Below are 23,691 nucleotides of genomic sequence, written 5' to 3'. Positions count from 1 at the left end.
GAGGCTGATGCACAAAGCGTGGGCGTCGCTCCTCTCTGGTAGCAAAGTAAGAAAGCCATCGCGGCTCTGTCAAATGTCAGAGAATCTTAAGTGTGCCTTTTAAGCACAATAGGCGGTGAAAATGCCAACACTTGAAGAGTCTATTACACTTCAAGCCTTTGGTGCTTGTATCCCCCCCCCCCCCCCCCGCTTTTTTTCGTTCTCTATTGAAGTGTTCGCAGAAATCTGAAAGAAAACTGGAAAAATAAATAAATCGTCCCTTTTATGTCAAGAGCTGATTGGGCTATGAAGGCTGAGTGGTTAAATCTAGTTGTAGGCGGCTGCATTTTTAATTCAACTACAGTGTTTAACAATCAGTTCAACAGCAAGGACCACAACTGTGGCTTCTCTTCAAAGAGAGGTGAAAGGTTGAGATTCGTCAGGTAGATCTCATGAAAGATCTTATGGGAGAGGGATGAGGGAGATAAGTGGGATGAAAATGTTTTGTAAAAAGGCACAAGGTGGATGAATGGGATGAAAGGAGGTCATGAAGAAGGATGGAAGGTATTCTTGGTTTGTTATTTTGTTTGTATTTCCTTTTAACTCATGTCAAGCACTTTGAATTGCCTTGTTGCTGAAAATGTGCTATATAGATAAAACTACCTTACCTTACCTTGGGATGGAAGGAAGTTGTAAGAAGTGATGAGGCTGGTTGGATGAAAGGGGTTCGTACAATGTATGACTGGAGGAAGAGGAGGATGGGTGGGGCAGTAAGAATAAGGTAGGGATGATTGAATAACACAAAACTATGTGCACCACATAGACAAACAAGCCATCGGTAGGTTTTCCTGTTGACTAGTGGAGGCAGGCCGTGCTCCTGAACCCCAAGTTAGAACATTTACGGCTTTTTGTTGCCAGATCTCCTTCATCTGTTTGATGTTTTCCTTGTCTGCCACTGAACAACAGCTGTATAATAATAATGTGGAGGTGTTTGGGTTCAATATAAAGTTCATTAGATTTACAGTTCCCACCGGAGCATGAGCAAACCCACATTCATGCAGCCGTAACAGCGTTAGCTACAATAAACCGGCTCCTGCTGTTGTCATGGAGAACATGTCTCCTGCTTTAATAAAACGTAATAAAGGAACGGCCATGCCCAGAGCTGTGTGTGCGCGCGCGCTCGCTTCTCGTCCTTTTGTATGTGCAGAATACTGCTATACATGTTCCCTTTGTCTGTGCCTGTGAGTTTATGTGTTTGCGCGAGATAACGCAAAGCGCCAAAGCCGCTGTGGCCGTCAGGGTGCGAGCAGAGAATGGAGTCTTTGTTGCGGCGTTAGCTTCTTATTACAGAATCGGGGTGACCCCTTCAGAACCCCGCTAGACAGGCCGTCTGCGTGTCACTTCCTGCCTCGGCCTTCCAAGCGATGCTATTGGCAGGCTATTGTTCCTGAGAGAGCGCGATAGGATCGGGGAATGTGTCCTAATGTTTGCAGATTGGCTTGCTGGAGCAACAATTACACTTGGAGGAACGCTCCCCAAGGAGAAGGATGGAGATAAGAGGCTGGGTGTGGAAGGAGGGGATAAAAGACTGTGTGTTTCCTCGCTTGGGTGTGTGTGTGTGTGTGTGTGTGTGTGTGTGTGTGTGTGTGTGTGTGTGTGTGTGTGTGTGTGTGTGTGTGTGTGTGCGTGTGTGTGTGTGTGTGTGTGTGCGTGTGTGTGTGTGTGTGTGTGTGTGTGTGTGTTCCAATAAATGCATCATCTTGTATTGTTTTAGTAGCGCATTGAGAATCCACAATGGAGAAGTTTTTTCAATTTCCACCAAACTAAAGGCCTAAATTGCTTTCTTTGTTTTAGTGCTCATCTGTTGCTCATCGCATCATCGCACCGAGAAGAGATGAACTGCGTTTTTTTATGGCGGTCGTGGAAATATTGGAAATGCTTCAAAGTGAGCGTTTGAACGGTGAATAACCGGCCTCTTTCTGTGCTCCGTCTTCACCGCAGATTCAGATTGTGGAGGCGTCTTGGATGCCAGCAAGCCCGGTTACATCACCTCGCCCGGTTATCCTCTGGAGTACCCGCCTCATCAGAACTGCCACTGGGTCATCCAGGCGCCGGAGACCTCGCAGCGCATCGTCCTCAACTTCAACCCTCACTTCGAGATCGAGAGGCTCGACTGCAAGTAAGATCAGGAGGAAGAGGAGAAGCTGTGTGTAGTTACCTGAAGTGGCATTTCTCTGACTGAATGATGGAAACTAGTTAAAGCTTTTAACCCTTTTGTGCAGAGACAGTTACCTGCACAAGCGATGTACTTCTTTAAATTATTTTATATGAAAGTTATTTTTGAAGAAAAATAAGGAGTTTTTGAAATAGCTAAAGCTGGAGATAGGTTGCATGCCTGTCAAGAGCTGTTTCAATATATGTAATCCAGGGGAAAAAATGGGGGAACTTTGGAGACATTATCAAGTTTATAAACACCCCCCACCCCTCCACCCCAACACGCATACACACATACACACACTTTCTCCATCTGATAGTCAAATACCAGGACGCTTTTGAAATCTGTGGAGCTGAATTTGGGCATGCAGGGCAGTCTGAGCGAAGGAAACCAAAACGGGATCAAAGAGCCGAGTCATGGTAGATGGTGTGGGCAGAGAAGAAGAATAAACAGGCAAAATAGAGGGGGGGGAGGGAAAGAAGTGAGTAAATGAAATCCAGCAGTTTATCTAGATAAAGTTGGTCAGCTCTTATATCTGAGACATGAATAATCAGAAGCATGTGAGCTTCTATTGTCTTTGACCTCAAAGGAAATCACTGTCCTTTGTTGGAGTCCAGTTTTAAACAACCAGGAGACGGGGAATATTTCCCATCACACCCAGCAGTTTATGTGCGAGTTCATTATGCACAATGAACACAGGCTTCCCGACTACTTGTTTCCCCTCTCTCTCTCTCTCTCTGACTTGCTCTCTCCTTAAATTCAGGATCTAATAATCCCAGATGGCGGCTGTTGCATTGTTCTCAGACAGAGATAGCCAGGAGAAAAAACGCTACATCCACAAGCGCATCAGTAGCTCGGTGGGTGAAAGGGGGCTTTCATGATGATTGTCAGCTCTTTTCATTCGGCTGTGTCACATTGCCACACCGAGCTGGAAATGTTATTTTGATCCCTGTGCTCTGTGCTGTCCCCCCCCCCCCCCCCGCCCCCCAAATGCTCCCTCCCCCCCTCCCGGACGTTTCTGTCGCTCTCCGTCAGGAGGCAGAAATGGTGAGTAATTATCTCTTTTGCCGATATGTTAACACCCAGCGTCGCGGCCCAAACGGCGCAAAGTCAGCTGACTTCCAGCTCGGCTGTTGATAAGGAGTTTCTCACAGCCCGAAGGCGTGCAAGGAGGAGAGGAGGCTGCTCTGCCACCCCACCCCCCTTCCTCTTCACAGACAGTTTTATTGGGATACTTTTTTTTCCCCCCGTTTTTAACACTCGCCTGGAGGGTCAGAGGCCTCTGCCTGCACTCCCACTCAGACTCTTCCTGTGTGTTTGCACTGAGGATGAGTTACTAAGCATTAGCAGCTCTGCTTCCCGTTTTCCTGCTTCCATCCATCCATCCAGTGCCATGAAATAGCCCCCATTACAAAAAACAGGGAATCGCAGCAACATTTATGCATGCATGATCTCTAACACTAATGTTCTGCTCATCAAAAGAGGATGCTTTCCCCCCTGCGAGGCATTAGATATTTCCGTTCTCTTCATCCTGTTGTAATGCTTTCTGCAAGGCTTGATCCGAGCCTTGTAGCCCCTTTGCAGGTTCCTTTCCCTTTTTTCCGCCTGTGCGATTAGGCATGACGGTGTGAGCGGGCGAGAGCAGACTTTTTTGGATATTTTCACGGTTCTCCACGAGGACAGCCGGAGGCGCAGTGCAGAGGTGGCGGGGTTCAGTAGCTCGGCCGGCGCTGGAAATCTGCATAGCAGCGGGGATTAGGGAGACGGCAGCGGAGCGAAGTGCGCTACCTGAGGAGGGGAGCGCTGGTGAAGTCAACTGCGAATTCAATCTGCTGCAGATATTGGAGGAAAACACGATATACGTTTACAAATATGAATCTGAAAAGTGCAACGTGCATTTTTATTCAACCAATCTTGAGTCGATGCTTTTTTGAACCATGTTCTGGTGGGATTATGGCTGCCGGTCGTCTAGATTACTTCTCCAGCTGCTTTTGCTAAATTTTCTTTGCATAATAATTCTGTCAGATTGGATGGAGAGCATCTGAATTTTATTATTAGTCTTGTGTTGATGAAAGTTAGTTGTTTTCAAGGTGACTTTATTTACCGCTCATGTTTAAAGGGTAGGTATACATAAGGAGATAACGACTCATACATCCACACTTCATCCTTAACCTTTTCCTCCAATTCACTGTTATGGAATACGTAAGAATTGTAAATACCCTTCCGAGGCATTATATGTTTTGGATGCTTAAAAAAAAACACACACACCTGCTTAAAGATGCAGCCTGTCAGTGTGAAAGTGCTCATCAGCCATCATAGCCCCTCCCTGGGCACTTTAGGCTCTCATAAAAAGCTGGGAAAAACTGCTTACTCAGCCCATGCATGTGTTCTGAACTCTGGCTAATATACCCGGCCAGCTGGTGATTTCTCGCTACCCCCCGTACCCCGCCTCGCCCGCCCGCCCCATTCAGCACTCGGACGCAGCCAAAGACCGCGGCTCTACTGCAGCAATCAAATCGGCAGCCTCGTGCAGGCGCTCCGTGTCTGAGGTGGCACTTTAATTCAAGATTTCATTTCAGGGGGAGTCCGGCCATGTGCCAAATAGCTCTTACCTCCAGGCTGCCAGCCGATTGATGTGAACTAAATGTAATAAAGGCTAGATGAAATATCAGGCCCATATCTCTAATGCAATCTGCCATCACTGAGCCCCAGGATGCTACCTAGTGATATAGCAGGAGCTGCCGAGGAAGCGGAGAAAGAGCTCGAGGTGGAGACGATTCCTTCTTGTTTTCCTGTTTCTCTCCTGCTTCGTATCTATTTTGGTTCATCCTCCTCTTTCAGTCTGTCTGGCTTCCTCTTTTTCTTCCCCCATTCTGTCTCTTCTCTAGCCCAGGGAGGATCTGTTTTAATTTCACACGCTCAAATTAAACAGTGAATGGCACAGTTGCAGTCAAGTAGATCATTTCTTCCACCTTTGAGGGTTTTCTTTTCTTTTTTTTAATTTGGTTATGTGTTATTGAACTCCGCCTCTGGTGAGAGGGTTTTATGATACAACTTCATAACGTCACATGCACACACTCTCATGTACATACAGCTGTAAATCCACACACTGCCTCCTCATGACAGGTAACTCCGTTCGCAGGTGTGCGTGTGTGTGTGTGTGTTTCTTTGTGTTGTATCGCTCCTTACTGGTACCCAAGGGGCGCGGAGGGAGATCGATCCCCGTATTCCGCTTGTAATGGGAAATCTATAGATGATCAGCAATAGCCAGAAGGAAAGGTAGTGAGGAAGAGAAGGTAGAGCATGGTTCAGGGTGAAAGAAGAGATGGATGAGTTCCCAAAGGTCACGGATGAAGGGAGTTGTTCAGCACTAGATTGGTCGATATTTGGCGCTTGGCCGACGTTTAGGATGAAATCATAATCACCAACCTCCAGAAGTCACAGTAGTTTCAAACACAGAATGATGATATATCTACTGAGATCAATTAGTCATGTTGGCCCTGAAACACTGAGCTATGGGTCGCAGGGAATGTGTAGTTCCATAAATACATCCGTCATCTTCCGCTTACCCAAGATCCTCAGGGTGGCAGGTTCAAAAAGGAAACTGCTTAGCAAAGCACTCCAGACACTCATTCTAGAAGATCTAGAATGAGTGAGACCTTCTCACTCACTAGAATGAGTGAGACCTTCTCACTCATTCTAGATCAGAAGAAAGGTAGAAGAAAGTGTCAGAAGAAAGTCCATCCTGCATGTTGTCAAACTGCAACAGAATCTTTAAAAGGAGCCATCATCTGAACTCCACCTTACCTGTAAGGCTTGTCCCTGCCACTCTATGGAGGAAGCTCAATCAGAAGCTTTGCTACCTACTGGCTCTCACCTTTCTTTACCTTGACAGACCAAATCAGCATGGGCGTAGCTACACGCAAAGACCCTAATCTTTCTGTCCATCTCCAGCCCCATCCTCCCATCATTCATGAGCACCAACATACTTGAACTCCTGTGCTTCAGGCAGTACCTGACCCTCAACCTTGAGGGTCAGTGATCAATTGCAACTGCAAATTTCCTTCTAAGCCTCCCAGAATATTTGTAGGAATTTGAAAACTTTCTGAGAAAAGCCTAATCACACATATAGGTTGACGAAACTCCAAGGGATCACAGCTGCATAGTTTGAGATTAATCCTTTGCTGACCTTAGATGGTTTGCGGTCAGTGGTTTAGCCCCCCGTCATCTGTAAGTATGAATCAGTGATGGACAGCTGAGGAAAGGCAGTGAAGCATGAGGACAGGAGGAAGAGACGTACGGTTTGTTTTGGGGCTAGATTGAAGATGGCAGACCCTGCAGATCTGCTGGGATTCCGCTCACAGCATCTGGTTAATATTTCAGAGGCACTTACGGTTTATTAGAGTCCCCTTTGAGGATGGGAGAGAGACGGGACGTTGGAGTGTGTGTGCCCTCCATTCCTACTTCCTTTCTGCTTCTGTGCGTCGTCGAGGCAAGAAAGCTACAGGCGTCTGACTCTTCATTGTCTGGGAGACAAGGATTTAGTGGGTTTCTTTGCTCCCAAGAGTAGAAAATTAGGAGAAAATAAAACGAGATACGGCAGAGAGGGGAAAGTCATCTCGGCTGAAAGCCCCCCGAGTGTCTAACTCCAGCCAAGTTTGGTTTGCAGATATTCCGGAACAGCTGTTGCTGCATTATCTGCAAAAACAAAATAAATCAGACATCCAGGGTTCTGCCGCAAGCCAAATTTTGGTCAATCTCATGCTGTAACTAAAAAATACTTTCAAGAGAGTTTGGCAAACAAGATTTTGGCTGCTGATTTAACACAATCTAGAAGAAGAGCAACGAGGAGTGTACCAGCAGGTGTTCATAGGACTCTGAGTGACCCAGAAGAGCTCATATGGTCCCAAAGGCTGGTACGGAGACATAATAATGTGCACACATATGGTCTATCGATACTAGACTTCTGCTTGGCTGCAATGAGGTACTGTCGGCTGGAGGAAATGTCCCTGGTCGCCAGCAAACAGCAAAGGTGTGAAAGGCAATTAGTTGCTTTGACGCAGGGGCGCTGTGATATATGAGAGCAGAAGAAGAGAAGACATGTCTGGACCGGTGCAGAATTACCGGCCCCTGAGGGGTTTTAGTTTCCTTAACCCCTCTTCCTCTGTTCCAACTAGTCCCCAAAGGGGAAACCATGGAGGGTGAAGCAGTTGCCTTATTATGGCTCCCTCAATGAGGGGCCAGTCGGGAAGACCCCAGACAGACTGCCAGACATACAAGGGGAATGGATGGCGGTGTCAGACAAAATGGGGCGGAGTTTGCTTCGAAACAAGCCCTAATGGAATCTGGACCTGTCTCCTCGAATGTGCGGCTGCCGTATCATGCGCGCCTTTCGCGGGCCTGCGAGCACACGCGTGCGCCGGCGATTTGTGTGCAACGTCCTGGAATGTGTTCAAGTGCGCGCGTGTATGTGTGTGAGAGGCAGACGGCGGGGCTCTCGCGCGTCAGGCCCTCATACATGTATTCATCAGAGCCTGGGGAGAGGCTGAGCGAACAGGTCAATAATCACATCTGAGGAACACTCACTCGCTGACGCTAATCCACGACAGGAGAGAGAGAGAGACAGAAAGAAGGATAAAGACCCACTCCAAAATCAATTAAAACCTAATTAGGCTCTCAGCTCTTTCACGGGCCTTTTATCCCCGGAGTTGGAGATACGCCACTCAGTGTATGCGTGTGCGCCCGTGTTTGCCCATATCGCCACGTTGTGCGCTTGTTTGCATGAGTGGTGTGTGCTTGTTGGCACGCTCCTGAATGCTGTTTTCCCCAAGCATGTGTCGGTTACAGCCTTAAGCACTAGGGATAGCGGTGGCTCTCTCAGACTCACTGTGGGAGCCTGGCACTAAAGCCTCTACGATCGCCTCTGTAATGCAGGATTACAAGCAGGGCATGTATAAGAGTATTGGACGACAGCTTCTTTAGCCACAAGCGTTAGTGCTACTCAGGCCCAAAACTTCAAATCCTCAAACTGCCTGTGACATGAGGACTTAACCACGTCTGGTTGTGATTAAAGCTGGTTTGTTTATCACAGTGCAAAGACAAACAAATTCCTTAATTAGCCTGCAGAGGCAGAGATTTCCAGATTCCTAGCCTATCCTAGGTGCATCTCACAGCTCCTATTGTCGAAATCAAAATCTTCTCATTGTGAGCTCTTCTCCAATGTCTCCAGAACTATTTTCTTGTATTATGCTTCTGCCCTCTCCATATTTTCCTCCGCAGCACTGACAACAGTTGCAACATTTCCGGCTCATCTCAGCCATTTAGTGTTCCGGTCTTCACCTTTGCATGTGCCACCGTGACCCAGATTAATGTGCTGGGATTATCCCTCGATCAGCAGTCTTAGTTTGAATGCTCAGCACTGGAGTTGATGCGGTGCAAGAGCGAGATAGCTAAAAAAAAAGGAGATTAGTGACTCTTCTTAATCCGGGTTTTATTTCAAGCTGGAACTACAAAAGCCATCTTAGCGTTCAGATGCTACAAGCAACCACAGGCTTGAGCTGATTGCCATGTCTCAGCATACCCTGAATGCTTTTCGCGTTAAAAGCAGCAGCAAGAACATTAGCAAAGATACTGGTTTTAAATATGTGCTTGAGCCCAGAAATGCCTGTAATGCTTTGTCAGCACCAAACAGCTCATCACGCTAATTAGCAAGATAACGGCGACCCTGTTGTTCCTTGACAGCTTTGTCACACGAACTAATTCAGACAAGTGTGTTTGCACGTCTGCACGTTTGGAGGGCACTCTCGGTTAGCTGCAAGGCTCCTGCAGCGATGCACTTAGCAACACGGGAAAATACAACATGAGGACTGAGGAGACACTCGTACCAGGAAAGAGAGGTGGTACTACGGAGACACAAATGGAAAGAAAATGAATCAGTCTTGCAGCTAGAAAGTCATCAACATGCTCATTTGGTGGAAAATCAAACAGGCTGTTTAGAGAAAATAAGAGGTATAAAAGTGAGTCTAATAGTCTGCGAAAAGAGCATAATTATTCAGATAAATTATACTGAATCTTGCATTAAATAGCACTTAAGCACCAGGTTTCCACCAAACAAGAATTAAAAACATTCCTCCCTGTTCCAATGCTGACCAAACCCCAAATTAGGATGCTAAAAGCTGGCACTCTGAAGCATTTTATGGTCCCAAAAGGAATATCTTTCAATCCAGTAAAGACAACACTTATTTATAAAGATGAATGAATAAAAAGGTGAAAATTTCGACCATTTTCAGAGTGTAAAAACAACAGCAAAAGACCAACACTGCAACCTATGTTTACAGAAAATCTTTTTGTGGCAACTCATTAATGAGCCAATCACCAACAAGGCTCAGGAAAGTTTGCACTTGTGCGCCAAACTTTTAGGGTTTTTTTTATGCATCCTAATTTTCATAGCTTTTTTTCATCCACCTCAATATTACATCCTTTGTACCTAAGAGTGCAGCATTGAAAAATTCACACTCCAAACTAGGATGTTTCTGTACCTTTCTTCTTGACAAAAAAATTTCAGTCCAGCCGTTCCGAGACACCGTAAAGTATCTAAAATTCCTGCTGCACATATTAAATGTCGGGAAAGTTGCAGGGATGAAGTATTTCATCTCATTATATCAGTTCCACACAAACTACTGTACAATATCTCTGTGTGATTATGTTCCTTTTTCTGTTTGAATGCATACATTTATGAAAGTAGTTACCAAATCCCGGAGTTGTCCCCCCCCGCAACTTGTAACCAGAACATGTTGTGCCAAACACCCCAGTGTGAGTTATGACCTCCGAGTCGAATCAAACGCGCTACAAAATGAAAACACATTAGCAAAAAACGTTTGTGGTCCATTAAAACCTTTCTGTTTTTGGAGCTATGCCTGGCAGAGTTGAAGCGCGCTCAACCAAACACAGCGTGCTCTCAAAAGTAGAAAGGCCCAAAAAAGGATGAAAAAGTCCAACGTGAACCAAATCTGCATGTTGTTTCAATTAGTGATGCTGACATACGGAATGATACACAGAGCTATGAGCTAATTCAGGATTAGCCAGGTGCGCACTGTCTCTCTCATACACACTTAAACCCACGAACACACACGCACGCACAAGCTGACAGATAAGAATTTGCTTTCATCGTTCGGGGTCAGTTGGTCGGTCAGAGCTCAACGAAGAACTGAGAAAACAAGCATGCGGAAGCTAATCAGAACCGAGGTTGGTGCCAATGCTCGGCGGTGCTCACCTCTTGATTTTTTCATGAGCTTCAACCATCTATTTTTACTCCTCTTATTAATGAATCTATCCAGCTGTCTGTTTGCCCGCATCCTCTGCCTCCGAGTTGACAGACACTCACTAAAATATGTCCTGTTTGAAATACAGCCCTCCCTCCATTTTCTTTCCTGTGATCCAATATTCAGGGATTTGGGGATTGTTCGCCCCGAGCTGTCATCAAAGAGATCTGAGCGTGCCGTCCCGAGCAAAAACTGGGTCAGAAGAGCTACATTTATTGAATCCATCTGTGGGGAGACAACACAGTTTATTTCTCCCCGTGATTGGTTGTATTCCTAAATTCAGGGACTCTATCATGAAAGTGATCTCAGGTCAACACCTGTCTGGATTTCATTAACTCAAATTCCTAACTACCCCATCACTTTTTTGTTGACATTCCTGCTATAAACTGAATGCAGTGCTAACTTTTTAGGCAAATGATTGTGAGAAAACGCTAAAAGAAACCGTTTCTAACCTGTTTGGTTTTTCTTGTTGTTTTGCTCAGGTATGACTTCATAGAGATCCGCGATGGGACCTCAGAAACCGCTGATGTTTTGGGTCGACACTGCAGCAACATCGCCCCGCCGCCCATCATCTCGTCTGGGCCCTCGATCCAGATCAGATTCGTCTCAGATTACGCCCATCAGGGCGCGGGATTCTCTCTACGCTACGAGATCTTTAAAACAGGTGAGGAAACGATGATCTGTGGGACCCAAAAGCCTGGATTCACTCCCCGTTATATTAGCAGAAGCCAAATGGATATGATCAGACAAAGAGAAGAAAGCAAACTACCTTTAAGACATGGAGTATGTAATGAATGCTCTTTAATTGGCGCAAAGTCCGCTTCTTCTGGGAAGATGAGGAAGTCTGGACGTGGAAGGCTGTGGTGGGATGATGGAGAGAGCTCTGTGGTTACTTCAGAGTTAGAACGAAGGTTAAAGGTTTATAGGTAAGAAGCTGAAGCGGGGAGATTGATGGGGATGAGTTTGAGCTGAAATGGGATTCTCTCAAAGTGGGCAAAGTGCACGCAAGGTTGGAGTAGATTTGTTTTGGCCGTTTGGGTGTGTTTGCTGTAGTAGTCGCAGTGGCAGAAGAGGTTAAATGGCCTTCGGAGCAGCAAGATTTATGTTCAAGTGAGCACACCGGCACTTTTTGCATCGTTTCGGCTAGCTCCTGAATCGTTTTGCTTTCAACATGTGTCTTGATTTAAGCACAAAAAAATGGCAAGAGGAAGAGCTGAGGGGGAAGAAAATTGACTAAGCATTCCTCTTATCACAAGTTATCGCCTCCCACCTTTGAGAAAAATCTCTCTTGTTTGTGTCAAACGACTGTGACCCAGATTTGTCGTTCAGCTCCGTTACCAGGGCCACCGCCTCGAACCCCAATGATGCTTTAGCTCAGATTGCATCTGTCTCACGCGCGCAGACATGGATAGAGGATGGGGGATGCGGTTGCTATAGCTTTAATAAGATCCTGGACGAAATTCTGGGGCTATAAGAGATTGTGTCAGTGTGCGAGCAAATGTAGGCGTGTGTGGGTGGTTCTGCTCGGCTCGTTGTGTGAGATTCTGCCTGTATATGTGGAGGTGGCGTGATAGCTGCACACGAGAGACAGGAAAAACAACCAAGACGAGGGACGGTTGGGGAATTGCTCGCCAGACCGGAGAGGAAGGGAGGACGTCAGAGAGTGAAAATGTATTCAGGATGCGTGATTGAGGCCAAGTGTTAATTACGACAGCTCCACCGCCTGCACCCTCTCGCTCATCATGGCTGTTTTTCTGTCTGTGGCAGGTCTGGGTTGCAGGTTTCTACTGAACACCTCGCAGCTTCTATCGGGTAAAACCAGGATCCTTAGTGAGGGGTGTTAACTCAGCCCAACTGGAGGAACCGAAATAAAATTCAATCACGTTTACTAAAAGAAAAAAAGGCTATCCTAACCAACCTGGGTATGTGCAAAGAAAAGGAACAGGATTCTTTTACTTCAGCCATACTATTTGATTTTCAAGGCCTGTTTGAGGTCATCCCCCAGAACCTCAAACAGATTTAAGTCTGGGCTTTGACTAGGCCACTCTAAACCTTTTCAGTTTGGTTTACCAGTAGAGCCTTCTGTGCTGCTCTGTCTTCTTCTGTGACCTGCTTGGTAAATCGTCAATGCTCTCTTGGAATAATGCTGGTCAACCAGTGACTTCTGAAAAGGATTTTCACTGTTTCCCTCCAGTTTTGTTCAACCTGTTCACTCGAGTGATTCAGTTTCTCGTCTCTTTTTGAATTTCTTTACCTCGGGATGTGACGTGTTGCTATTTCAGATTGTTAAGCCTACTTCGTCTTGTCAGGCAGGTTCTGGTTGTGACTTCTTGATTCTCCACGTCTGGAAGCAATCAAGCTGGAAGAACATGATTCATACACTTGATAGCAGCTGTTGCCGCCAAGGGTGGCACAACTAGTTTTAGTGGGAAATTAAATTTTCGCATGCAGTCGACCAGTTTGGACAACTTCTTTCCCCTCAATTAAGGAAGTTAATCATTTGAAAACAGCATTTTGTATTTATTTGGGTTACGTTTGTGTGATATTAAAATTTGATTGACAACGAGAAACATTTTAAGTGTGACAAAAAGAAAAATCCAAGAGCAGTTTTCGAAAAATATTGTATTTCATACACCCATAATTCCAGTACATTTAAAGGGCAACCGGTGTGTACAGCATGAGGGGTGTGTTTACGTGTCTGTATGTGTTTTTAAAGGGTGCGTCCAGAGATGGATATCAGAGCACACAGCTGGGAGATGTGTGTTTGTGTTCAGCTTCCTCCCCCGTCCTGAGCAGACACCACTCTGTCTCAGAGTCAGACAGTGTGTGTCTGGTTTTGATTGCGTGTGTGTGTGTGGATGTGTGTGTTTGTGCTTTCTGTACTGTGAGCTAATGATACAGCGGCTTATTTCCATTTTGTTCATTGAAGCCCGTTACATAAGCAGCGACTATAGCTACTCCAGGGATTTTTCAGTCGGACAAGGGATGAGCTTGTGTTGACCTGTGTGTGTGTGTTATTGGGTACAGTAACACAAATTACTTCCACTGAGGAGGATCAGTGGTCGACCTATGACTTTCTCCCCCTCAGCACTGTGCCTCTTGTGGGGAGACGGTGAGGTGTTTCCCCCCCCAAAACAACATCCTTTCCTTGGACATGCACGCGTCAAAGGAATAGTTCAGGGTTTTTCAAATAAGGATCTAATTACAGGTTACAAGCAGCTAATATCATACCTGCTGCAGGTAACTCTTCTACATCTTTATCTGCTTTGAATTCAGATTAGCAGGTTTGGGAGCCTGAATGCAACTGCTTGTTAAGGAGCCAAGAGCAAAGCAGACCTCTGCCATATTAAAACCCAGTCCCCTGAGCTAAAATCTGAGAAGACCTAAGACCCCCCTCTAAAAATGCTTCTTAGATTGCCTATTTCATAGTTGAACCCCAAATGTAGATTAATATCAATTAATGCGCACAGTTGAAATGCTGTGTAACATTGACTGTCGTCCTTATTTCCGTTTTTGGGGTGTACAGCCAATCAGCACCAAGGAAAACAATGTCAAGTAGCAATGTGCCTAACGAAACCATCTTCCCAAGCTTCATCTTCTTCGTAATACTTTTGAAAAAAAAAAGTATTCAAATTTTCTGTGAATAATTTGAAGTTACGTTCCACTGAAAAATATGCCCTACTTGCATATTTTTGATTTCGCGACTGGAGTCATTTTAAAACGGGAAAAAAGAGGTAACTGTGGAAAAAATTGTGGAAAAGATGAGAACTATAACAGCTGCTTTACTTTACATTAATTACTCTGACAGTACAAAATGGTGCAACACAAAAGTGATCCGTAAAGTTGCATTTTTCAGTCACTTTATCCACTTGATAAAAGTTGATATTAACTGCTTGTGATCTTTTGACTGAACCTCACTTTAAAAATGCTGAACTAGCCCTTTAAAGCTTCTGTCCAGTAAAAGGGTACAGTAAAAGCCTTCCCTCCTCCCCCTTATTGTTGTGGCCTACTTTAGTCCTACCCATGCGTGCTTAACCCTTTGTTCATCGCAACCCATGCGCCTCTCAAACATTTTAACATGCACGTGGTCACGTGCTACTGATGCTGTTACCATGGCTACAAAGGGAAGACTAGGAGAGCAAGCCCCCATTTTCCGTGGTGCCCCCCCAAAGCCCGCCACTAGCACGATGGGGAGCATCACACCACAGCCAATCCAGAGTTAAGACGGTCAGAGAGCACCTAAGGGCGTTGGGTCTCCTCCGTGACCGCTGCCGACCGTGGCGTCTGCGGGGTCGCAGTGGGAGCGGGAGCGGAGCCTAAGGCAGGACCCCCCACCTACTGGAGCTCCAGCCAAAACACTGACTCCATGTGTATTTTTCGATGCTATATAGTTGATTGGACGCCGTCCCCTTTGTGTCAGTCCTGGCTGTTACCGTATTCTTGATTGTGGAGTTGTTTATTCCTGAAATGCCCAAGTCACCCTGGCGCTGAAATTACACTCAAGCAATTAACTGGCAAAGGTGATTAAGTGGGGCAGATCGGTGATGGGGAAAAGCTTGATGCAGAATGAAACAAGAGACCTGATTGGAAAGTGAGAGAAGGGGTTTCGTCTCAAACAAACGGAAGCTGAGAAGGATTGTTTTTAATTTTGTGTGAATATTCTTTGAGGAATTTCTCTCTTAAAAAAAAAGCTGTTCGAGGTCTAAATTAGTGCCAAAACCATGGCATGCCGAGAACGTTGTTTTCCTTTTTTTTTTCTTTTTTTGTAGCTGTTTCTTGTTCCCAATGTTTTGTTGTTGTTGTGGATTTTCCACCCTAACCACCTCCACCCCCCCCCACCACATTTGCACAGCGCCTCTTGGGTTACACATTTCCGCACGCACCCATCCCTTCCTCACGCAGCTCTGGAGAGAATCTCTTCAATGAAACCTTGAACCAAGTGGTGCTGCATGAGAGGCGTGCCTGTGTTTGAGCAGTGGATGTTTGTCAGACAGGGAGGTAGGAGTGGTTTTGATGTGCGGCGGCAGAGGTGAGCTCCTCAGACGAGACAAGGAGCTGGATATGGGTGAAAAGTGAAGAAGTGATGGAGAAGATGAGAGATGAGGAGGAGGAGGAGGAGGAGGAGAGACGGGGGATTACCCCGACACAACATGTGGAGCTGCTGCTGGACGAGGCCACTCATGTGAAAGAAACTAGTGGTTTCTACCCAGCAACCCGCCCTCCGTCGTCTCCCCTCTCTCCGCCACACTGACACACTCACACCATGACCTCCTGCTTACTGCCAGGAGACGTCTCCTGCCAAATGGCAGCTCATGGTGCGGCGCAAAGCACCGACTGGCGGCCTGCGAGTGACAGGCATGTGTGTGTGTGTGTGTCTGGCTCAGCCGTGGGTCAAGACATGTCGGGGAAACTTGTTTTTAGCATGTTCATTGGCTGCGAACTAATAAGTGGGGCTACTCATGCATACACGCACAGACGACGACATGTAAGGCGGCCAGCTCAGACGGGCGCACTGGAGTCAAGCTGTGCTCAGATTGAGGATTTTTTTTTTTTTTTCCCTTCATGGTGACCCAGTAAGAATCTGAGGTAGTGTGTTACTGTGTCTAACACACACACACACACGCACTTGCAGCCACAGACATGAAAGCAACAAAAGTAACCACCTAGTAGTGTAGCCAATGGTGTAGCAAACTATTGAAAAGGTCATGCGATGGGAGTTTACTGGGAAGGGACTGTGGTGGAGGATCACATCTGAAACAATTAATTGAACTAATTGTGAATAATTGATTATTGAATTAATTGTTAACTAATTTAGTTATTGATTAACTGGAGTATACAGAATAAAAAAAGGAAATTTTCTGAAAACAATACAATATACTTGGAGGATTAGTTAAGACAAAATTGTAACAAAAATGTTTGCATTTTGCATTTAAGATGAAAATACCTTTGTCTACAAATAGGTTTTAGAAAAATGTCATAGGGTGGCATAGTTTTAGTTTCACCTGGTTCAAATTTACTAAATTGTTGCATTTTAGGCAATAAAATGTTTATTTTTCCTGCTTACAGAAGGAATTGAACTGTGTATTTGCATATTTTAACATATTTCTAATACTGTATAACAAAGGCTTGAGTGGCTAAATGAAAAATCTGTAGAATGCGCCATTTTTAATCGATTAATCATATAAAAATGGCGCCCTACATCAATCTGCAAACATGATCCAGCCAATGCCAACAAGTTGCTGATTAATAAGCAAGCAGAGGTACTCATGCGTGCACTTATACCACAATGGCTCACGCAAACATGTGCAAGCACCTAGACGCCGGCATGGGAGGCGGATAGTTCAAGTATGCTGAGGGTTGCAGACACAGTTTGAACACAGACTGCAGCGGAATCAAGCTGTGCTCAGATTGAGGTTTTTTTTTTTTTTTTTGCTGCACAGTGACCCAGTAAGAATCTAAAGCAGTGTGTCAGTGAGTCTCACACACATTACAGTAACCACTTAATAGCACATGCTAACAGCTGCTCATGCATCCTTAATAGTTAATTTACTCACAATAGGTGCATTAGTTACATGCAGGATTTATGCAACACTAAACATAGAGGTGAGGGGATTGGGAGATGCCGCCTATAGCTTGTTGTAAATTACTGTCATATTTCTCTCTGCGAGGGTGTGTGTGCGTGCGTGTGCGTGTGTGTGTGTGTGTGTGTGTGTAGGTGTGTGTGTGTAGGTGTGTGTGTGTGTGCGTGTGTGTGTGTGTGTGTGTGTGTGTGTGTGTGTGTGCGCGTGCGCATGTGGGGGTGTGTGCGTGGATGTGTGTGTGGGTGCGTGCGTGTGCGTGTGAAGCCAGTTGATTCTGTGATGTTTTGAAGCTGCACAGTGTTTGTGTGCGTGCGTGCGTGTGTGTGTGTGTGTGTGTGTGTGTGTGTGTGTGTGTGTGTGTGTGTGTGTGTGTGTGTGTGTGTGTGTGGGAGAGTCGACACAAAAGGTTGAATGCAGCTATTAACACGTGGGAGGAGATTCATGCATTTGTGTCAACATCTTCTGCACAACGCTCACGGTGTACGCCGCATCGATCGGCAGACAAAGACGTTGCGAAAATGCCAATACGCTCACATATAAGCAGAGAAGTGAAAAATGTAAGGTATTTGCATCACAATGGGCTGAAAAAGATGTTATGAGAAGAGGAGGAAAAACACTGTGTGTCTCCTGAGTTTTTTTTTTTTTTTCTTCCTGTCTCCGTGCTGATTGGGGTCAGTTCTCCACCATTAACCAAGCGCAGGCAGGGGAGGGCCGGAGCAGCCGGCCGACCCCTCTGCTTTTTTACACGGCAGCTTGATAATAAGGACTGGTGCCTCGGAGGAATGCTCTGCCGCTGGAATGCTCGGCTAACGTGTCTGCGCTCTTTAAACGCTGCTTTTATGAATCCTGAACGTTGTTATCAAACGGAGACTGGCAGTTCTCTGAGACAGCGCAGAGCCGCCACCGCTGCGCGATGCACAACTGCTTTCCGACGTCTGACATTCCCCAGATACCTCTTCATCTTGACCTTCCCGGTCTGCTTCCCAACACAGTCAGCGATGGGAAAGAATCGCAAGAACAGGGCTGATTGCAACACCGGTTGCAGAGTGAAAAATGTTGGTAAAATCAGCAGCAGATGGGCGAAAATTTAATAATTAGTTATTTAATCACTATTAGGGAAAAATATACATGACACCTCACATTGTTTCACATTAGAACCTCAAAGTTGAACAAATTTTCCTTGGGATTTTATGTGGTGTACACAGTTGGACCATTTTTTGTTGTGAAAGTTAAGTTCAGTCAGATTCAATGGAGACTTAAATCAAGTGGATTCCAGATTGGATTTAGGTCTAGACTTTGACTAAACCATTCTAATCCATGAAACTTTGCTCTAAACCACTCTACTGTAGCTCTGGCTTTATGTTTAGTCCTTTGCAACCTCTAATGGGTTTCCCTCATCAATTACTCTGTATTTAGTGTCGTAAAATCCTTCATTATTTCTGCTATAATATATCATTTCTACTTTAATGTGCCATTGTCTTCCCATTGATTAATTGGACGATTCTTGTTTTATAATCTCTAAACTTTATCACATTTCTGTTGTGTTCTTTGGTCTTCCTGATGCTCTCTTCAGTAACATTACCGTCACAGACATTAAATTACCCAAAGATGGACTATTTTTACCAACTACATGTCACTTTAAGGCTGCTAGCTGTACTAGATTTTATTAAAGAACGTCATTGTAAATGGTTGTGAATACAGATGCGACTGTAACAAGTCCAGTGTGAAGAAGTTCAAGGGTTAGGAAGGTTTTTTCCAAAGCATTCGATTAGTTGGTTTCACAAGGCCACTAGTGCAGGGATTTCTGACTTGCAATTAACTGGGATCAAATGAAAATCCTGTCTCTAAGCAACAATATCTCATGAGGATATTTGACCCTCTGGCAGGCATAAAAATAAAAGAACATAAAGACATTCAACAAGCCAGAGCAAATTGTTTATAACCAGAGATGTAAAGATAGAAATGCTCTAGAGGAAAGACAACAGACAGAAAATAACGGTTTGTGAACGAGGGTGTGTGTGTGTGTGTGTGTGTGTGTGTGTGTGTGTGTGTGTGTGTGTGTGTGTGTGTGTGTGTGTGTGTGTGTGTGTGTGTGTGTGTGTGTGTGTGTGTGTGTGTGTGTGTGTGTGTGTGTGTGTGTGTGACATTTGTGCAAAGCTCTCTGTCAGCTTGCTGCTCTCTCCGACCCTCATTGAGGTGCTGGTCCACAAACGCTCGGCCGTGACTCGGGCTCCCCAGTGGGCCGCGGAGCAGTGGCTGATGGGTAGATGATCTGAGTCACACAGCTGCTGCCGCTCAAGGTGAGCCGCCCTGGGTGCATAAATCTGCATGGCTAATGAGGAGCAGCCGCAGAGGGCCCACTTAGAACCATTACACCAGTTTTGTGGTGTAAGAGCGTGTGCTTTTTGAAAGGGGGAAGCTGCATCCAGGAGGAGACGAGAGGCACTACAAGGAGGGAAGAGTTCAGGGTTCGTTTGTTTTCAGTGTGTGAGGAAGAGCAGGGGTCAGACGGGCTCTTTAGCCCTGCATTTAAGAGTGTCATTAGAGGGTGCTTTTTTCAGGTCATAACTAAAGGGATAAAACATGACTGAATCTTGAGCACGTCTTGAATTTACGGCTGTTTTCAGTCAGACTTATAGACAGGACTATGGAAGTAGGCTGATTTTGTGTCTGTTGAACCGTTTCTGTGTTGATTTGGACGTACAATGACTCAGCATATCCTTTGATTTCTGTATTCATAATGCAGTACACTCTAACAAAGTTCCCAGGGTCCTGGGATGAAATATTTTTCTTAACATTTAAAATTCTCTGCAGATTTCAGCAAAACTCCACGTTTATGTTTGGGATGGTGGGAAAGAAACAATTGTTTGGCATTATTCCCAAGCAACTAGATTGAATTTAGTATTTAGTGGTTGTTAAGGAAACATTGTGCACCCAAAGATGCTTTTTTTTTTCTTTTCTTATTCTCCTTAACCATCTTCCTCACAACAAGTTGTCATGTGAACGTCATGTATTGCACTTGAGAAGTTTCTATTAACCATTTAAAAGGATAGTGGCAATTTTTTCTTAAAATGTTTATTTTTTAAATATGCCTAAATTACACATCGGGTTTTTCAAAAATCTTTTCACTGTGAAATTTTGCCTCTACAATAAAATATCCAATTGTTTAAAGGCTTGAAATGCATTTTTACTAAGGGTGACAATAAATGATGCTGCACTGCTCATATCGCTCAATGCATCTGCCTCTTTAGCATTTTCTCACTGTGCATTTTCTCATCTATTTGTAATCATAAACCACCGCAGCTGCTGTATATCCCAGCTGGCTGTCAGTGACGAACGACTCTCTGAGACGCTAGTCTGCAAGTTAGATGAGATACCACGCCGTGATCGATTGCTCGTGCCTCTATTCTCTCCTAATGTTTTCTTCCTCCTTTTTTTTTTATTTATTATAATATCCTTATATCCTCTTTATCTACTTAGGGTCGGAATTCTGCTTCCGCAACTTCACCAGCCCGTCAGGCATGATCGAGTCCCCGGGCTTCCCGGACAAATACCCGCACAATCTGGAGTGCTCCTACATGATCATGGCCCCACCCCACATGGACATCACCCTGACCTTCCTCACGTTCGACCTGGAGAACGACCCCCTCATGGTGGGCGAAGGCGACTGCAAGTACGACTGGCTGGAGGTGTGGGACGGCCTTCCGCAAGGTGAGCCAAATGCAACCCCGGGGGGCGGGAGGGAGATGAATGGACGCGCGCGCACTTTGAACATTCACACTCCGTATCCACTGACTCATGCAATCCCCGTCGATCCTGTGTGTAAATTTGCATACCGGCCTTCAATTTCCTGAGCTGCCATCACTCTCTTTGATGTGAGCTGCCTTTCCTTACATTCCATTACATCCCATAGAGGAAGCGCTATTTCACAGAGGGAGCTCAAAGTGCCTCGATGCCCCTGAGGAGTAGGCCTTTCCCATGGCCCTTTTCCTTTTTCCATAATAACGCTCTTCATCACCCCCCACCCCCCTGCTCTTCCAATTCCCCTCCTTATCACCTGGCACTTCCTTCCTCCCCAGACGAGTGAGAGTGACAGCCGCGATGGGTATCAACAAGGAGGAGATGAGTGTGGAAAAAAAACGAGATCAGGGAAAAACATTTCAGGATGTAATCAAGGGGTGTTAATACATAAAACCGCAGGAAAGTAAAACGAATTAAACGCAGAGTGTTAGAGTTAGCAAAAACTCATTCTTTTGTTTTAAAATCATGATGTTGATGGGTAAAGTTAGAATTTTGACTTCTGGTTGCTGCTATGAAATTCTCAAATCAATTAGATACTTTTTGTCATAATTCTCACTTAAAAAAATGACGACTTGGACACTTCATGTCATAGTCATGCAATTGGAAGTCAAAATTATGACTTTAGAAACTCCGAAACTTAACATTTTTCCTAATTAACACTTTAAACATTGAAATTTGACCAAATATTGAATTACTGCAAAAAGCAAAAACAAACTCTTGCCAAATATTTTGGTCTAGTTTCTAGTGTAAATATCTTTGTACACTTGAAATAAAACAAAACTAACTTGCAAGTAACTTTTCAGCAAATTATAGGAGTTTGTTTTAATTTAATGCTTAAATTAAAACAAACTCCTGATAGCTCCACTGATAGAAATAATCTGTCAGTCTAACTTATTAACTTAAAACAAGCCTCTATATTTTGCTGAACCGTTACATGGAAGTTAGTTTTGTCTTATTTCAATTGTACTAAGATTATTGCACTAGACCCAAATATTTCATAAGATTTTGTGTGTTTGCTGTCATGGTCACTATTATGAAAGATAATAGTTTTTTTTTTTTTGTTAGTTTTTTTCTTAAGTGGTGAGACGTGTGTTTCTGGAATCGCCGTAAGGTCAAATGTCAGGCGCTCATGGCAGCTGAGCGAGAGGTGGCGAGAGATTCATTTCTCACCTCTTTGTCCTCCCCTCCAGAACGTAAAGCTGGGACCAAAGGATTTGCTCTAATATTATTTTCAGTCGCTAAAAAAAGGATCCAAGTGGATTTAAAATTCCAATTTAAGGGCTTTGATAGCTGAAAACAATTTATAGCATTCAAAGTTGAGAATTAGGAGCAAATTAAAGCGTAACCCAGTTCCTGGGAGCCGAGTCCTCGGGGCGGGAGACGAGACGGAAGGGTGAAAGAATTTAGTGTCTGGCTCAGGAGGGGTTGCGAGGGGCTGTCTTGAGACTATTTTAATCTCTCTGTGTTTGTGCGTGAGTGTATGTGGTGCTCATCTGCGGCTGATCCCAGTGCAGCTTGCATAAAGGCAGGGATTCCAGTTCCCCCTGCTGGGATCTGGCCGAGGCACACATGGCAGATGGAGGGATGGACAGGAAAGTAATGGGAGAGTTGGGAATGATGGGAGGAAGAGGTGGCATGCTGCGACTCATTAGTCAACACTTACCGCAGTAGAATGGCTACTGGAAAGCGTTAAAGTAAAAAAAAAAATAAATAAATAAAGTGAAGTAAAGGTTTTTAATCTGATTTTCCTCTAGCGTCTCCTCTGATTGGCCGGTACTGTGGGACAAAAATCCCCCCGGAGATCCAGTCGTCCTCTGGCCTGCTGTCCCTCTCCTTCCACACAGACATGGCCGTAGCCAAAGACGGCTTCTCCGCGCGCTACAACATCACCCACAAAGAAGTCGCCGACTGTGAGTGCGGGATAACATCTTCTGAATGTGTTTGTGCATCACATTTCTCTCTGAAGCTTTGTTTTTTTCCTCCCTCCTCTCTCTCTCTTCTTCTTACCCTCTCCTCACCTTCTCGATATTCTCAGCTTTGCCTGCTTTAATGCTATTTTAGGTTCGATGCTTTTTCAAGTTCCCTCCATAAGTGTTTTTGCTCTTTTCTCAGAAGCAGACTCATACTGTTTTCATTTAGAACATAAATTAACCCCAGTTTACCTCAGCTCACCTGCTGCTTGTCACGCGACAACCACAGAATTCAGTTCTGTCGAACGCAAGGCTTGTAGGAAGCGAGTTGAATAAGGTGCTCTGATCATTTGAAGCCAAAATTGAACACATTTTTTTAATGTATAACATTATGAGATGAAACCTAAGACCGCATGGGATCCTGAATGGAACATAGTGGTGACAGCCTCAATAGAGAATATCTAAAATATTCTAGAGAAAATGCAGAGTGAGAGACTGAAATACTTTTGTGCAAAACTATATGAGACGCAACTGGATGGCATTTGCAACGCAGCCAATCCAGGCATTTATTTTCCTTGGTGCTGATTGGCTGTGCCACCTAAAAACTGGAAATGAGGAAAACTGCAGATGCTAGCTTCTGCAAAAGCACTAAGATAATTTCTTCTGTGTGTATTAATGCATATTAAAGTATATTTTAAAGGTTATTAAAATATAAATATAAAAATAGGAGGTTATTAGAGTTTTTAAAAAGGAACAACTGTGGTAGTGAACACTAGCAAATACCAGGATTCCACTATACAAGTTTATCTTTATCTTGAGGAGGGAAAAAAACTTGTTAGATGTTAGAAACTGTTAGAAACTTGTTAGAAACTTGTAGTAATACG

General features: G+C 44.7%; 1 protein-coding gene across 3 annotated transcripts in view; it reads left to right on the top strand.

Moving 5' to 3' along the window:
• nrp2a (neuropilin 2a) overlaps window positions 1–23,691 on the top strand; it is a 68,174-nt gene that overhangs the window by 8,813 nt on the left and 35,670 nt on the right. For all 3 annotated transcript variants that reach the window (XM_081616604.1, XM_008427464.3, XM_008427472.3), the window contains exons 2-5: window positions 1,981–2,158; window positions 10,998–11,179; window positions 20,577–20,807; window positions 22,652–22,807. In XM_081616604.1, the coding sequence (XP_081472730.1) occupies window positions 1,981–2,158; window positions 10,998–11,179; window positions 20,577–20,807; window positions 22,652–22,807 (747 nt within the window). The remainder of the gene's footprint in view (window positions 1–1,980; window positions 2,159–10,997; window positions 11,180–20,576; window positions 20,808–22,651; window positions 22,808–23,691) is intronic.

The sequence above is a fragment of the Poecilia reticulata genome, chromosome 2 (genome assembly GCF_904066995.2).
Source record: "Poecilia reticulata chromosome 2, P_reticulata-male-v2, whole genome shotgun sequence".
NCBI lineage: Eukaryota > Metazoa > Chordata > Actinopteri > Cyprinodontiformes > Poeciliidae > Poecilia > Poecilia reticulata.
Note: the sequence above shows the minus strand (reverse complement) of the source record. Positions and strands in the feature narration are given on the sequence as shown.